At 63.6% G+C, this 13,929-nt stretch overlaps 2 protein-coding genes across 2 annotated transcripts; one reads left to right on the top strand and one right to left on the bottom strand.

The window, feature by feature from the left end:
• Positions 1–2,685: 2,685 nt before the first annotated feature.
• RASL10A (RAS like family 10 member A) lies at positions 2,686–4,662 on the top strand. The gene is made up of 3 exons (XM_052655016.1): positions 2,686–2,904; positions 3,969–4,093; positions 4,395–4,662. The coding sequence occupies exons 1-3, from the start codon at positions 2,686–2,688 to the stop codon at positions 4,660–4,662; spliced, it is 612 nt and encodes a 203-aa protein (XP_052510976.1).
• A 682-nt stretch (positions 4,663–5,344) lies between these two features.
• On the bottom strand, positions 5,345–10,760 carry GAS2L1 (growth arrest specific 2 like 1). The gene is made up of 6 exons (XM_052654794.1): positions 10,626–10,760; positions 9,066–9,717; positions 7,617–7,724; positions 7,432–7,528; positions 7,176–7,347; positions 5,345–6,661 (listed from the first exon to the last, which is right to left on the bottom strand). The coding sequence occupies exons 2-6, from the start codon at positions 9,696–9,698 to the stop codon at positions 5,632–5,634; spliced, it is 2,040 nt and encodes a 679-aa protein (XP_052510754.1). The 5' UTR covers positions 9,699–9,717; positions 10,626–10,760; the 3' UTR covers positions 5,345–5,631.
• Between the last annotated feature and the right edge of the window lie 3,169 nt (positions 10,761–13,929).

Here is a 13,929-nt window from a genome sequence, read left to right as displayed (position 1 = left end):
CGTGGGGCTCAACCCCAGGGAGGGGCTGGAATCAGGCAGAATGGGGAGAAGCTGGGGTCAGGCAGCAGCTGACACGCAGCCCAAGCTCTCTGGCTTGCTAGTCTTTGGGGAGCCTGGCCCTGGGCTGCCCGCTCCTGTCTTAGCTCAGCTTTGCTCCCACAGGGCCGCAGGCACTGACTCACCTCCTCCTGAGGTGCTTCTGGGCCCTAACGAAGAAGGGCCTCTCAGAAGGTCAGCTTCAGTGGCTCAGGGTCCTGGGTTCCAGTCCTTGTACCACTGCTTTCCTGCCGGATCATTCTGAGCAAATCGTTTCATCCCTCTGGGCCTCAGCGAGCACACAGCACAGGGCTGGGCATATCACAGGTCGTCTTATTTATTTAGGCCACACTGCAGAGCTTGTGGGATCTTAGTTCCCTATCCAGGGATCGAACCTGGGCCCCCCTGAAGTGGAAGCGTGGAGTCCCAACCACTGGATGGCCAGGGAAGTGCCCACAGCTCCTTGATAAGTGGGAATGTGTCGCCCCTGTGGAGTCTGCACGACTTTGTGGGGACTTTTCCATACCATGTTTAGAGTTCCCCGGAAGAGGGCGCCCTGTAGGAGGTGAAGGGAAGAAGGTTTCTGAGGAAGGCCATCAGAGTGGGCTCCCATGTGTGGGCGAGAGGGTGCTCGAGGCAGGTGTGGTCCCTGAGGGAGACTGTCCTCAGGTCAGCGCCACACCCTGCTGGCGATCGGCTGGGCAGACGGGGCCTAGTTTATTTATTCCAAGCAACTGAGGCAGCTCACAAAACCCAGAGGCCTAAAAAGCGTCAGAGGGGGAGTCAGGTGAAGGGAAAAAACCCACAGTTGGAAAGGAAGATAAAGCCACTCACTGGGCCCGAAGAGCTGGCACACTGGGCAGATGTAGCCACAGCCCTGGCTCTGAGCTCCCTTAGTGGCCGAGAAGAGTGAGAGCTGACCCAGGCCCCTGAACCAGGTGCCATCGCCTGCTCCCCAGGGTGAACCCCCTTCCCCACTTCAAGACCCAGCTTCTCGGCCCTTCCCCACGTCCCCCAGGCTGAGGTGAGCAAGTTGTCTGTGCTCTTTTTCTTTAAAAAAACCTGTCTCAGCATCTTGGGAAGCAGTTGAGATTGGGGCTGTTTGTTGCAGAGACAGACAAACGAAATGCTTGGTCAGTGCAGAAACAGTGATGTCTGTGCATGTCACGCAGTACCTGGGCATCAGGGATGGTCAGAGATGTGGGAGACCCACCCCCACCACCACTGCAGGGGCGGGATGGGCAAGCAGAGGACCGGGCTGGTAAACCCAGACTTCTCAAGCCCTGATGGGGAAGGAAGGAGCGTCCTGCCGGCTCCAGGAGTGGGGATTTGGGCTCTGGGAACCTAACGTGGAGGTTATGGGGTGTGAGGGAAAGCTACAGGTGGAGACTTGAGCAGAAAACTTGGCCTTAACAGTGAGGGAGGTGGTATGGACCAATTTCTGCCTCTTTCAGCCTTGTTGGGACAGGGATCTGGGGCTGAGCTGCTGGGACCTGGTGCACACCAGGTTCAGCACCCTCTGTCCCATGCCCCCCTCGCTGATACCCTTATTTAGTGTTGGCCCCTGTGGGCAGGAGGGACAGGGGAGGGCTCCTCACAGGAGACCACAGGGGAAGGTTTGGGGACCACCTGCTGACCTGCAACCCTGGACAGCAGCCCCCAGGGAAATCTGGGGACCCTGCCACCGGACCAGCCCTCACCGATGAGGGCGGTCAGGGAAAATGACAGCCCTCCGGCCTCAGTTTTCTTCTCTCAGAGACACCAAGTTGAGGCTTCAAGGATCGTGTAGGTGATAGCTTAGTGTGGGGCCTGGCGCGTAGTAGGCGCTCAAGAAACGGTGTGTGCGGAGCAGAGCCGGCGCAGTGCAGCGACTCGCCCAAGGTCACACAGCCGGGCCGCAGCCGACCCGGGCGGCCTGACTCCAGCGGGCGGGTTTGCGAGGAGCCAGCTTGGGGGAGCGGTGTTTGGAGGAGCGGGCGCGGACGTGGGCGGGAAGGGAGTTCTATTTCGGAGCGGGTGACAACGCGGAACGCAGCGGGGGCTGGGTCCCTCCCTGGGCTCCCCGAGTCCCAGTCACCTTCCCGCGACCCTTCCCGGGAGGGGCGTCCCGGGCGGGTAGGAGGGAGCGGGAGGGGCGGGCAGGCGGTTACCTCATCGCCGCCTCCGGGAGGCTCCACTCGCTGCTCGCTGCTCGCTCGCGCGGCCGGCTTGGGCGGCGACTCCGGGCGCCGGAGCGAGAAAAGGACGGAGGGACCGAGGCGCCGAGGCAGCGCCGCCCCCTGCATCCTGCTCTGCCGTGGGGCCCGTGAGGCGAGGAGGTCCGACCTCGGTGCCCCGTGCTGTCGCCGGCGCCTCCAGTGGCGCTGCGGGGCCGAGGCCGTGTCTGCGCGCGGCGCGCTCGGTCAGTTCTCTCCTGAGCTTGGCACTCACCCGAGCTGCTCGTGCGTCCGCCGTCCGCCTGCTCGGCTGTCTGTCTGCCCTCTACCACCAGCTCCGACCTCCAGCCTGGCCTCCCCGGGCCCCCGGTGCTCCAAGGGGCGATGAGGAGCGCGGCGGGGCTGGGGCGCACAGTGCAGGGCGCGCCGGGCGCACAGAGCGGCGCCGGCCCATGAGGCTTCCCAGAGCGGGGCGCAGCAGCACGCGCGGGCCATGGGGGGCAGCCTGCGGGTGGCGGTGCTGGGTGCTCCGGGCGTGGGCAAGACGGCCATCATCCGCCAGTTCCTGTTCGGTGACTACCCCGAGCGCCACAGGCCCACGGACGGGCCGCGCCTCTACCGGCCCGCGGTGCTGCTCGACGGCGCCGTCTACGACCTGAGCATTCGCGATGGCGACGGTGCTGGCCCCGGTCAGAGCCCCGGGCGGCAAGAGGTAGTGGACTGAGGGGTGGGTAGGGGCGTGTGGCAGGCAGCATGTGGGTGGATGCTCGGTACACACGTGCGTGTCCGCGTGGACGGCCCAGGGGTACCCGACTGTGTTCATGGACTGAAGGATTGATGTGTGTCCTGGCATTTGTGCTTTTCACCTCTTCTGCCGGCATGCAGTTGCCCCAACTTAGGCCTAAGACCGGGCGACTTTGCAGAGTGGCTTTTTCTCTCTTGCTTAAATTGCTATTTCTCTGCCTTCGCTGGTGGGTGGGGATTAGTGCACGGGGGAGCATGGTTCTGCCTCCCTAAGAGTGAGTGTTCCGTGTCTGAAGCCACGAGCAGAGCCGCAGTGGGAGAGGTTGAAGCCAGACAACGGGGCGTCCGTTCTGAGGGCATCATTCTCTGCTCCCTCATTCCTGTGACCTGCAGCCAAGACTTGTTTAATAATTTTGCAAAGTCCAGGGCAGACTTTGAATCCTTGGGAGTTGATGCCTTCAAGAAGCGAAGAGGAAAGAGCAAGCAAGATTAAGGAGCGCTTCCTGGTGAGGGTGGCATTTGGGCTGAACCGGGACGGATGAGTGAAATTCTGATTAGAGAAAGCGGCGGAAGCATTTCCAGGTGGAAGGAGCAGCGTGTGCTGCGGCCGGAAGCCTAAGTATGTAGAGCTGCCGTTAATCGGTGGTCTCCGCAGGCTCAGGAACACGCGCCCAGGCTGGGAGGTAGGAAGTGCTCCTGAGGGCGCCCGGGGAGGGGGCGGGGCCTGGCCTGAAAGAAGGGAACCATGGGAAACAGAGGAAGGGGCGAGGAAGGAGACAGGCCTCAGGGGAGAGGAGACCCAGAGAGAAGGGCTGGACGCTGGCTGGCTTCAGGCACGGTTTTAAAAGGTATACCCCAGTGGTCATAAGGACTGTAAGGCCCGGGAGCTTGCGGGAGAGGGCCACAGACTAGGAGGAGAAGGGCCGAAGCCTGAGCGTGAACTGTGTGGGTTTCGCGTCAAGGCTCATTGCAGAAGGTCTGGATGCGACAGAGCAAGACGGCTTCGGCAAACTCTGGCCTCCCGCCCCCCAGGAGTGGCCGGACTCTAAAGACTGGAGCTTGCAGGACACGGACGCCTTCGTGCTTGTCTACGATATCTGCAGCCCGGACAGCTTCGACTATGTGAAGGCGCTGCGGCAGCGCATCGCGGAGACCAGGTAAGGTGCCCCGCCCGGGTTGCGTGTCAGACAGCGGGGAGTGTTTGTGGGTCTGGCTGGGCCTTTTTTCCCCCGAGGTGAGTGGGTGGGCTCTTCCGCCGTCCTGGGCCAGGTCTCAGGCCTTTTCGGGCCTGGCCTCTAGCCCTAAGCGGTCTTTGGTCCTGGTTCTTTGTGGGTCTGGTGTTTGCTGGGGGTCCTCTGGCTGCAGGAAAGTATGCTTCGTGTGTATATACTCACTGGAGGGATTCTCCGGCCATGGGGGTCCCAGGCACTGCGACCTTCATCCTCCTTTGGCCTCCAGGCCGGCGGGCGCACCTGAAGCACCCATTCTCGTGGTGGGCAACAAGCGGGACCGGCAGCGGCTGCGGTTCGGGCCTCGGCGTGCACTGGCTGCCCTAGTGCGCAGGGGCTGGCGCTGCGGATACCTCGAGTGCTCTGCCAAGTACAATTGGCACGTGCTGCGACTCTTCCGCGAGCTGCTGCGCTGTGCGCTCGTGCGCGCACGCCCTGCGCATCCGGCTCTGCGCCTGCAGGGGGCGCTGCACCCGGCGCGCTGCAGTCTCATGTGATCGAATTGGAAAAACGCCGTTTACGGGGGGAGGGGCCTTCTAGTTAACTGGAACAACTAGGGACCCGGATTGGACGAGATTGCCCAGCTTCTCTCGGATTGGACAGGACAGTCTCCTCCCTGATTGGCTGAGGAACGCTCCCGCCCAGTGTCCTGGGCGACAAGCTTTTCTTTGAACCTCATTAGGCCCACCAGGCCCCATTGGACAAATTAGTCCTTTCTGGGACCTCATTGGGTCACGGTCCCATTGGATGAAAAGGACTTGGCTATGAATATGATTGGACACGCTCAGGTTGCTCTTGGAGTTTCATTGGACCAACTGTTAAGTCACGCCTCTTGGGAGGAAACGGGAAGCAAGGTGCACCTGGCATTTCTGGGATAGCAAGATAATCTTGGGGAATGCCAAGCTTCCACTGCAGAGGGCATGAGTTCGATCCCTGGTTGGGGAACTAACATCTCTCATGCCTCACAAAGTGGTTAAAAAATAAATTTTGTGCTTCCCAGGTGGCGCTAGTGGTAAAGAACCTGTCTGCCCATGCAGAAGACATACACCTAAAGGTCAGGGCTGACAGGCATTGCCCCCTCGCAGTTGACTCCAGAATCCCAACCTGTAATGAGGGTTCTCAAATGGATGTGACGGCCCCAAGGCTGGGTCTCCAAGACGCAGACACAAGTAGCTGGAAGAAAACTTTACTGTCAGGCTCTGCGGGGCCGCGGGACCTCAGGAAGGGTCCTTACTGGGCTGGCCCAGCCTCCTCTAAGGCATTCAATAATATTAGTAATTAAATAGCAATGCTCATCCCCCAAGCGGAATGTACACCAGAAGTCCCATTGTGCCATGTGGTCCCGAGGGGTCTGGTCCCGTGAGGTCTGGTCCCCAAGAGGCAGGGGCATTCCCTGATGCAGAGGGGTTAAGGCCACAAAGGAAAAGGAGAAGGAACAGAGGACTGGGGGCAGCTGGGCTGGTCCATCACATCCAGGAATCCGGCTCGGTCTTCGGGCTGACTGAGCGCAGGGCATGCCAGGTCCCGGACCCCGTGGGTCCAGGTGGGCGGCGGGGGCCCCTTGGTGTGGGTATGCGTGAGGGTTTCCGGTCTGGCTGTGTGTCCATCCGGCCTCGTGCCCAGGTCCTCAGGGGCTCTGGGCCGGCCAGAGGACTCCCGGGTACATCTGGTGGGCCCCCTACACCGGGGCAGGGGCTGCCCTCATCGGAAGAGCTGGACAGGGCTGGGCCTCGGGGCCCGGGCAGCCCGTTGGCCATCCTGCCAGAGTCCCCGGGTTGGCCACACTTGCTACCCAGGACGCTGAGGGACGAAGAGGAGGAGCTGGACGAACAATAGGCTGAGTCAGGAGCTGGAGGGTCTGGGGCCCGAATTGGGTCAGGGGCTAGTCCACTGGGGGTCCCACCAGCAGCAGCAGCCTCAAGGGCTCGGGCGTTGGCTAGGAACTCCTCTTCCAGGCGCTGAAACAGTTGCTGTTCCTGCTTTGGGTCAAGCTGCAGGGGTGTGCGGAAGACACTGGCCGGGATTGTGCTCAACTCAGGACTGGGGCTGGGGACCCTGGGAGCTGCAGGGCTGTGGGCGCGGGGAGTGTGGGGGCTGCTTCTGCCCGAACCCCCACTGCCCCTGCCCCGCGGCACCCAGGAATGTTGCCCGTCTCGGCCCCGACGCACCAGCAGCACTGCCTGCTCTTCACGGCTCTGACTCCGGGCCCGCCGGACAGGGCTGGGCGCCGACAGCTGGCCTCCCCTGCCTCCTGGAGCCCCACGCGGCCGCCCCCGATCCAGCCGGTCCCGGGACTGGCTGCGCGGGGCGGGAGGCCGTCTCGGGGAGGCCGGGGTGCCCGTGGTCACCCGCCGGCTGGGACGCTCCCGCCGGGGGCCAGTGCCTGATTCTTCACTGCGGGCACCAAGGGGGCCGCTCTGGGCCGAGGAGGCTGAGGAATCGCTGTCCCCAGAGTAACGGCGGGAGCGGGGATGGGGGGGCAGCTGGTCCCGGGCCCTGGGGCAGGGGAACAAGAGAGAGAGGTGGGCCAAGGCAGAGAGACCCGGTGCACAGAAAGGGTGGGGAGGGGAAGGAACAGGCAGACTCATGGCTGCGGGCGAGACACCTGTGGTGGTGGCGGGGGTGCCAAGGGTTTCTGTCCCTTCTGGGGACTTCCAGGGAGAAGTGAGAGATTCTGCCACAGCTTCCTGCAGCCAGGGCCACCCTCCACCACCCCACCCCAAGGCAGCGGAAGAAGCAAGGCCCCAAACTCCCCGCTTCTCAAGCCTCCAGCTTCCTGGGCAGGCCAGAGGGAAGCTGGGTTGGATTGGCGGCCACCCAGCCCCCAGGGCCCGCCCAGCTGTGTTGTTCGTTTGCTTGAGTTGCCATGGAGATGGGAAGCCAGGCCCACCCCCACCCACGGGAACTTTTCCCAGGGTGTGAGTCACTGGAAGCAGCGTCATCCAGGCCAGGGCGGGCGCCCCCCACCCCCACCCCCTGGACCCCGGTCCCATGTCCTCTCTCCTCTCACCTGAGTGGGGTCTCAGGCCCCTCCTTCGAGCTGCGTAGGCCAATGGGTGTCACCTCTGGGCGGGAGCCTCGGCGCTCCCCCCCTGGGGCTGGGCTACCAGCTCGGGGACTGGGGCTGGGTGACACTCGCTGCGGGGAGAAGGTGCGGGTCCTGGGCTGGGGCGGGCGGTGGGCTGCAGGGAGAGGGCCGGGGCCGCGTGAGGGGCGGGGCCGCAGAGGTGCGCGCCCCCGCGCCCCCGCCCCGCCCGGACACTGACCCGCGGAGGAGCAGCGGCAGGGGTCGTGCTTGTCCAGGTAGTGCTCCAGCGTGTCCCAGCCGCCTCCCACACGTACCATCACGTGGCTCCTCAGCACCTGTGGGAGCCCGGCGAGCGCAGGTCACCCGCCGCGCGTCTCCCCCGCCTCCCGGGCTCTGCCTGCTCGGGGAGCCCCTCGCTCTCACCCGCACGAAGATGAGCAGACTGGAGTCTCCCACGCGGTACTTCCCCTCCGAGACCTTGATCATGGGAAACTGGTCTGGGCAGGTGCAGCGCCCTAAGATCTCCCTCACCTGAGAGGAGAGGCTGGAGGTCAGGGGTCAGGTCCCTCCTCCCTGGGCCTGATGTCAGCAGCTCCAGGGTCAGAAGGAAGTAAATCCTTCTGTATAGCAGAGGTTCCGATTGTGTTGCCCTGGACTTGAGTGCCGCCTCTGTACTTGACCTTTCACCAGAGCTCCTTCCCTTCTGACCACCGAGGAGGCAGGGAGCCGACCAGGACGAGGTGAGGGACTGCTTCAAGTCCCTGAGCCCTTGGAGTCCTCACTCACCCCCCCTCACCCGTTTCAGAGACGTGAATGTTGAGGCCCACAGAGAGGCAGGTTCGGGGAGGAGGCAGGTCTGAGTACAGAGGAGCAACGCCATACGGAGGCAGCAATGCCACAGACACGCAGGGCACACGCAGACGCCGCCATGCACACCAGGCCACCAGCCCGGCCAGCACACGTCTGCCCACACGCTCCCAGGCCAGGAGCTGCCAGGCTGGCTATGCGGGCGGCCCCACCCGCCTCCTCACCCACAGCAGAGCTGCTGAGAAAATGAGCAGGTGGAGCCTCGGGTGACCCTGGCCCGGGGTGGGGTGGCAGCCTCTGCCCACAGCCATCCGGCTGCCCGCCTCCAGGATGGGCACATCCCGTCCTAACCTCCTGATAAGAAGGAAACTCTTGGCCAGGCTGTGGGGGTGTCAGGGACACCTAGGTCGCGGGAAGAGGAGGAGGGAGCTGGAGTCATGGTCTAGCACCTTCTATATGCTCAGCATAGAGCTCATCCCACAGCTCTTGACAGGATGTCAGCTCCCATTAGCATGGCTACTCTGGGCTGGGCTTCCCAGATAAGTCCCGGGGAAGGAACAGGGACCCGAAGAGCCTCTGGGAGCTTTCCTGGGCACTCACATAGCGCCTACTGTGTGCCAGGCACCTTGCCCTGGACCGTGGGCCCCCTTCAACCTCGATCTCAGTGACAGCGTGAATGCGGCAGTCTAGCAGCCGAGTGCAGGGAGGTGTGCCAGAGGGGCTTAAGTCCCCAGAATGTAGAACACCCAGCGCTTACCTGGGGCACGGTTAGCACTGGGAGGAAGCAGGGGCATCATCGTGCCATGGGGCAGTGGAGGCCGAGTTTTCTCCCAGGCCACGCCAGGCCCTGTGACCTCACCCAGCACTCAGCCCTCTCTGCGCCTGCCTAACTCTTTGGGGCTGGGTATCCACTTGGTGCTCAACATATGCACCCTTTCCCCGGGGCAGGCTGTCCTGCAGCCATGAGGACAGGCCGCAGAAGGTTGCCGGCACCACCCTGCCTGCTGGTGCCTGGGTTGTGCTAGAATAAGCCCGGCCAGCGGGCATGCGCCCTCGCAGACTCACCAGCTCATCGAGGTTGCGCAGGTCGCTGGGCGTCATGCGCGGGCCACGGGCTGGAGCTCCCGAGGCGGCGGGGGTCTCGGTGGTGTCCTCCCCGGCACTGGGGGCGTTGGAGGCCGAGGGCGCGGCGCGCAGCTCGCGCTCAATCTCCTGTTCGAACTGCACGAGGCGAGGGGCCAGCAGGCCGAGGCGGGCCCCGCGCCGCGCCACCTCCAGCAGGCACAGCACCACGCTCTTCTCGTTCTTGCGCAGCACCAAGTCCTCCGTCTCGAACATGAGCACTTCGGGTACACCCAGCTCCGCGCGGCACCAGCCAATGAAGGTGGCCACGTTGTCTCGGGCCATGAAGGAGCCGGGCACCACGCTGTGGGCCTGGAAGGCCACCCCGCGGGCCGGCCGCGCGGCGGCCATGGCACGGGCGGCGTCAGTGACGGCGTTGGCATGCTGGCACAGGGTGGTGCCCGTGGCCAGCCCCGTCAGGAAGCCATCGCCACCGCTGGGCAGACCCAGGCCGTACAAGGCGTTGAGCCACTCAGCCAGGTCCTCCTTCATGGCCTCCACGTAGGCCTCGCTCGAGCGGAACGGCCGCACACTCTTGGCCGCGGAGCCGGCAATGCCCGCCACGGGGTCTGCCATGCCCGGGCCAGCAGAGTCACTGTGGGCAGGGACACGGGTCAGGATGGTTGTGGACCCAGCAAGTGCTCAGCACAGGCTAAGCCGCTGACCACCTGCACCTGCTTGTCGGTTCAGGCCAAATGCCTCAGTTTACCCGTCTGTGAAATGGATACAATAATAGAACCTTCCTCATAGGAACTAATGGGATGGATTTTTATAAATGACTTCAGTGTCCATAAGTGTTGGCTGCTCTGTTCTTTGGGGAAGAGGGATTGAGAAGACTTGGCTGAGTCCTCCTTACTGCCCAGGCAGAGAGGCCCCCATCGTTACTGCCCCTGTGAGAGGCGAAGAGCTATGCCCGAGAGAGAGTAATCTGCAGCCCTGGACTCAAGAGTAGGGACCCTGGACCCGACCTCAGAGAAGAGTTAGATCCGCTGCTCAGGCCTGGTGGCGATCCCACTTACTCCAGAAAGATCCCAGGTCCTCCCTCAACCCGTTTACCCTAAAGCCTGTGTCACTGTAACACCGACAGGACGGCAGCAGCAGTAAAGCAATGTGACCGTGGCCAGGGCTAAGCGCGCAATGATATTATCTCCATTTTACAGATGAGGAAACTGAGGCGCAGAGCTCGCTCAAGGTCGCGCAGCAGTGGGTAGCGGAGCTCGGCCCTCCAGCCCCGCGTGGCGGCTCCGGCGGCCGGCCCGGGCCAGGCCCCTCCTCCAGGGAGCCTCCCTAGCCCCAGACTGGTGCCTGTGAGCCGGGAGTCGGAATGGCTGTCGCCAGTCCTGGCCGTCGCCAGCCCTGGCCGTCCTCTGGGCTCCGGCCCAGAGAGGGTGCGGGGCTGCCCAAGGTCACACAGCCCCGGGAGACAGAGGCCCGCGGCTGCCGCCACTGGGCCTGCTTCCCTGAGTGCCGGGCAGGGGGTGCTGGGGGGGTCCCTGCGCTCACCTGGCTCATCCCGCGGCCTCGGGGAGCATCGCCCCGGCTGGGCTGGAGCCGGGCGGGCCGCCGAAGGGAGGCGCCGCCCGAGCCACAGCCGATCCCGGTCCCACCGCCGCGTCCTCCGCGCCCGCCGTCTCCGCCCCGCCTCCCTGGAATTCGGATCCGGCCCGGAGGGGGTGGGCGGGGCCGCGCGCCCTTAAAGGGGACGCGCTGTTCCTGGGCGGGGACGGGGCGGGCCCGGGACCCGGCCCAGCCCTGAGCAGAGGTGGGACCGGGGACCCCGGCGACCCTGCCGGGCCGGAGGTCCCATCCCCAGACCGGGTCCCTTCCCCCTCCTTGGTCTCCCGGGAAGGGGTTTGGGCGTTTTTGGCGGCACCCCCTCCGCAGATGGTGGCCTCCCCTGGTGAGCCGCATGGCCTATTCCCGAAAGGAACTCAGGAAGAGATAGGGGCCCGGGGCTGCGGAGTCACCTCCGGCCGGCGGGAGTGGACCTCCTTAGGTCCGATAAGTGAGGCTGTCCGGCCTTGGGTGGCGGCTTCCTGCCAGCCTCGCTGGCCTCGGGGATGGAGAGAATGGCTCTGTTTTACCCCCATTCAACCACTGGCCAGAGGAGCCTGGTAGGCTGCAGTCCATGGGGTCGCGAAGAGTCGGACACGACTGAGCGACTTCCCTTTCACTTTTCACTTTCATGCATTGGAGAAGGAAATGGCAACCCACCCCAGTGTTCTTGCCTGGAGATCCCAGGGACAGGGGAGCGTGCTGGGCTGCCGTCTATGGAGTCACACAGAGTCGGACACGACTGAAGTGACTTAGCAGCAGCAGCAACCACTGGCTCCTTATCAAATATTCTTTGTTAAACCCTGAAGTTTCTCAGATAAGAACCCTGAGGGGAGGGCAGGGAGGGGACTGGCTGAAGCCCCTGTGTCTGAGGCTTCGGCCCCTGCCCTGCCCTGGACCACCTCTGGCCGCCCTGGTTGGGCACAGAATAAAGGCTGAAGGAAGGTAGGCGGCAGCCTGGCTCCTGAGGGTTAAGCCTGGCTGGTTTCTTTTCAAACTGCAGAGGAGAGACCTGCCCCCCGGACCAACGGGAAAAATCCTGCCCCCTGCTGCGGCTGGGTGGGGACGCCAGGCCTGGCTGGGCAGTAGCCTTGTTGGCCAGGCGGGGCTGCTGGGGGGAAGCACCACCAACAGCAGCCAGTGCTCAGAGCTTTATTTAATAAAACCCCCACTGTGTGCCAGGCCTGCTGTGCTCTGTGGGGGACGCTCTTATGCCCAAACTTGGGCTCAAGTCTGGAGAGGCTGGTGGCACTGGGATTTGACTGATGGGATACCTTTTACAGGAATACCTTCTTTCAAGGATGGGGCATCCGTCGGGTACATACAGTGTGCTGGACCTCCCGGGGCCAGACTGCTCACGGGCACCACCTCACCGCGTCCTCGCGACCTTTCAGAAAGGGGGGCTCTCACCTCAACACCCAGATGGTGCAGGTCCCACGCCACCTTCCCAGCACCCCTTCCTCCCCACCGCCTAGTGAGGAAGGCCCGTGCCTAGACGTGATAAAGGCTGACACTTGCTGAGTGCCTACTGAGTGTCTTAACGGCGCTGCAAACCAGGAGCAAAAGGCAGAGAACGAAACAGCCAGCTGTGAGGCTTACAGTCTGGAGAGGTGGCCCTTGGGCTGCGGTAGGGACAAGGAGCCAGGGAGAAGGGGGCCGAGGGCCGGCAGAGGTGGGACGGGCTTGTCCTTTTGGATCAGGGAACTGGAAAGGTGAGGGAGGGGGCTGTGTGTGTGTCTGGAAGGGCCAGGGTGAAGGTCTAGGTGGGCCTGTGCCTGGTGGGTTGGAGAAAGGGGGAGGGGGCCTGTGAGACTGGAGAGGAGCGAGGTTGGGGCGGGGCCTGGGATACGGCTGTGTGGGCCAGGCAGCTTTGAAGAGAGGAGGGAGCAGGGGAGGGGTGTGGCCTGACTTCTCCCTGTGGCTACCGTGGTGGGCAGGGCAGGGGCCCAGGAGGGAACCAGGTGGTGCCAGTTGGTGAGAGGAGTTGAATTTTGAGGCTATATTTTGAGGGGAAAGCGGATAGAATGTGCTAGTGAATGAGGTATGGGGGTGAAGGCAGAGTCCCAGGTTTGGGGCCGCTGATACCTGGGGAGGACAGGATCTCTACAGACAGGGCCAGGTAAGATTAGGGTGTGGAAACGAATTCCCAAAGTATCCTGTGAGGTGTGACGCTGTTTGGTATTCTGCTTCTACAGTCTGGGGAGACAGAGGCGCAGAGAGCAGGGATGTGTGTGGTGAGCAGCTGTGCAGGATTTTGACCCCTGCTTCTATCTGCCTCATGACCTGCAGGGCCCTGGACGCGGGTGAGTTCAGACTGGACCCAGGCCCTGCTGTAGGTCACTGGGTGGAATGGTTAAGCTCCCCGAGCGGTGTTTGCACGGTCTGTAAAATGGGACAACAGCCATCACATCACGGAGTTGTGAGAATACCGTCACTCAGCCCAGTGCCCTCAGGGGATTCATCCACTGCTCGGCTGAGGACCAGGGCCCACTGCAGCCCCCCGACTCCAGTGTTCTGACTCTGGACACATGGCAGGTGTGGTGCCCACTGGTGTGGCCAGACCCACGGCCCGGGCCGTGGAGGGCTTTGGCTTTGACCCCCCTCTGTCCTAAGGTGACTTCTCCTCCAAGGGATGCATGGACGCTGCTGGAGGGAGGAGAGGTTTGGGCTGAGGTTGTCCAGAGCCCATCCCTGCAGACTCCACAGGCCACCTCCAAGTACAGAGTGCTGCGCTCCCACGCAGCTTGGGGAGAGGGCATGTGGCTGGATCTCCGGTCTGGGCTGCTGGGTGCTAGGGCGCAGCCTGCTGGCCTTGGTTGCAGCTAGAGGTTGGATGACTGCCTCGAGGCCCCACCCACCCACCCTTGGCGCTGGGGAGCTGGGGTCCTGGCAGGCTCTACCCGATACCTTCTGGGTTAGGCTGATGTGGGAGCACGGTCTGGGGTGAGTGGGTGTGACCCACCAGGGGCTCGAGGCTGCCCTGTCCACATGGGTCCAGCCGTGACAACTGCTCCTGCCCTGGCTGCGGGGTGAGTGACCCCAGCTCTCCTGAGCGGCCACCCTACGCCCGTGAGAGCAGCAGGCCCGCAAAGCCCGCTCTCGCCCCAGCCTCCCTGTGCTCACGGTCGTCCTGAGCCCGGCCTGGGCAGCTCCAGGGCCTGAGCTGGCCCTGGTGGGGCGGTGTCCAGCCGTCCCTGCCTTGGAGGTGAGCCCCTCCCTGTGAGCCTTTGTTCTCAACAACATTCGTCTCAAC

The sequence above is a fragment of the Budorcas taxicolor genome, chromosome 17 (assembly GCF_023091745.1).
Source record: "Budorcas taxicolor isolate Tak-1 chromosome 17, Takin1.1, whole genome shotgun sequence".
Lineage (NCBI taxonomy): Eukaryota > Metazoa > Chordata > Mammalia > Artiodactyla > Bovidae > Budorcas > Budorcas taxicolor.
This window is presented reverse-complemented; position numbering and strand designations above follow the sequence as displayed.